Genomic DNA, 2,525 nt, shown 5'->3' on the forward strand with positions numbered 1-2,525 from the left:
TCTAGCCCTTCCAGTGAGTCTAGTGGGGACTTCAGTACTGAGTAAGGGCCTTGGGGCTGTGTACATATGGGTAGTAGGGACAGGGACCTCTCCCTCTCTCTCTCTCTCTCTCTCTCTCGACATAGTTACATAAGCAGGTATGGGAGTGCGCTTTCTCTGGTCTGGGGACCCTGTGTTCAAGGTCTGGGTATACAACCGCACACAAGGAAGTACTTGTATTTAGGAAAATCTAAGGGAAATGGATACCCAGAAAGGGTGTGTCTGGGGGACAAAAGTGTGGAGGTGGCCAGGATTGTGTCTGTGGAGTGCTGTATCTCAGGGGGAAGCCGAGGGGATGCAGGGGGTGCATGTGTGGGCTGGCTGTGTGGATCAGTGGTTGGGGGCTGTGGCTGGCAGCGCTCATGGGCTTGGAGGGTAGTGAGGACATATAAGGGTACATGTTGGGGCCACAGGCAGGGAGGGACAGTGGTTCTGACTGTGGCATGATTGAACATGGTCATGCTGTCCTCTGTGACTGGTGCCCAGAGATGGTGGCACTGAGTCTGATGGGTGAAGGGTGTGTGTGAGCTGTGACCACAGGTGGGTTTGTGTGGCTGTGAAGATAGTGGTTGGATGCCCCTGTGTGGGTTGAGGGTGCGGGGAGCTGTGTGGCGTACAGGTTGGTGGGTTATGTGGGCCTCTGCTCGTGGCTCCAGACATACTATGCTGCATCGATGTCTGCAGAAAGCTCAAGCAGCACTCGTGGCCCTCATGGCTGTGTGGCCGTGTGTCACAGCAGCTGCGCGGGCCAACCGTCTGTGTGACGCTTCTAGGAAACAGCTGCAGGTGTAACTGGGCTGCCTTTGGTGGACCCAGGGCTCCTGACAGTGCCCTGTCCTCACACACCGTCTGAGGCAGGGTATGTCCGTCCTCCTGGGCAGCTCCCACTTCCCCCAGCTCCTTCCTTCATCTGGTCTGCGTGGAGGGGTGGAGGTCAGCAGGCCGGACCTGCAGCTGGAAGGCTGGTGGGATGTTGAAGAGGCCGCTGACAGCTGGCTGGAGGCTCAGGGCATCTGGCGGGCATGGGCTGTCCAGGGAAAAGGCTTGCAGGATGGCAGCGAAGAAGACGAAGAGCTCTGCTTGTGCCAGTCCTTCTCCGAGGCAGATGCGCTTACCTGGGAAAGAGAGAGGGACAAGATTCAACCTGCCTTGTGCACACCCACGTCCTCAGGTGTGGGTTGGGGGTGTGAGCAGCAATAGTGAATCTGAGGTGCGAGAAGGGTACCCCCAGCTGGCACCATTGCCCCCCTCAGCCAGGGCCCCTGCCTTACCTAAGGAATAGGGCAGGAATGCTTTGGGTTTCTTAAACCGTCCTTCTGCATCCAGAAAGCGGCCTGGGTTGAACTCCTCTGGCTGCTCGAAGACTGTGGGGTCATGCAGTACAGAGCCAAGGAGCGGGAAGACCTCAGTGCCCTGGGGGGAATGACAAAACTGCGCTTCTTAGCAGGCCAGGCCCCTTGGTGTAGGATAGCCAAGCATCAGCCTGGAGGGCTGAGGACACCAGTTCATAAAACAATGCCAGCATTACCAGGGTGTGAACTGGGAGCACACACACATACTGTGTCTGTGTAACAAGCGTATGGCACCTGTGACACACACACACACACACACACACACACACACACACACACTTGCTCGTGGGCACATTTGCACATGCTCTCATTAATTTTTGTTTTTCAGCACTGCTGAACAAACCCAGGACCTTCATACTGAGCTACATTCCCAGCTCTTTTGCTTTTTGAAACAGGATCTTGTAAAATTACCAAGTTGCCCAGGTTGATTTTGGACTTTTCGTCTTTCTGCCTCAGCCTCCCAGATTGCTGGGGTTATAGGCATTTGTCACTGACTGTCTTACTAAACATTTTGAACAAGTCTAGGAGGCAGATACAAATATTATTCCAAGTTTATACTCTTTATTTCTTGTGGTTCTGGGGATAGAAACCAGGGCTTCATGCATTGTACACAAGCAATCTACTGCTGAGCTACAACCCCAGCCCCCCTCTCTATCTCTCTGCGCCTCTCTCTCTCTCTCTCTCTCTCTCTCATTTTGAGATAAGATCTTGGTAAATTTCTCAGCCTGGCCTTGAACTTTTAAGCTTCCTGCCTAGTCTCCTGAGTAGCTGGAATTACATGCCCCACGTATTACCCCCATTTTAAAGATGAGGATGTTAAACTGGTCTGGTAGTGCATGCCTGTAATCCTAGCTCTTGGGAGATTGAGTCAGGATTGTGGAGAGTTCGAGGCCAGCCTGGCCTGTACAGAGAGATTATGTCTCAGAAAATACAACTGGGGAAATAGCTCAGCAGGTTAAAGTGCCTGCAAGCAGGCGCAGGGGCTGGAGGTTCAATCCCTAGCCTGCTGTGGGGTGCTGAGGTGGCAACTGAAACTGGGTGTGGTGGGGTGCGCCTATAATCCCAGCTCTCCGGAGGCTATAAACAGGCAGATCACTATGAGGCCGATCTAGTTGTGAGACCCTGAACATCCTG

The 2,525-nt window shown here is 53.6% G+C and overlaps 1 protein-coding gene across 1 annotated transcript in view; it reads right to left on the bottom strand.

The window, feature by feature from the left end:
• Positions 1-117: 117 nt before the first annotated feature.
• The window catches only part of LOC101579566 (cytochrome P450 2S1), a 16,044-nt gene continuing 13,636 nt past the window's right edge, over positions 118-2,525 (bottom strand). Inside the window, exons 8-9 of the mRNA XM_004648482.2 lie at positions 1,311-1,452; positions 118-1,154 (exon numbers count right to left, since the gene is read on the bottom strand). Coding sequence (XP_004648539.1) covers positions 946-1,154; positions 1,311-1,452 — 351 coding nt within the window. The 3' untranslated portion in view covers positions 118-945. The remainder of the gene's footprint in view (positions 1,155-1,310; positions 1,453-2,525) is intronic.

The sequence above is a fragment of the Octodon degus genome, unplaced genomic scaffold (genome assembly GCF_000260255.1).
Source record: "Octodon degus isolate 3935 unplaced genomic scaffold, OctDeg1.0 scaffold00418, whole genome shotgun sequence".
Lineage (NCBI taxonomy): Eukaryota > Metazoa > Chordata > Mammalia > Rodentia > Octodontidae > Octodon > Octodon degus.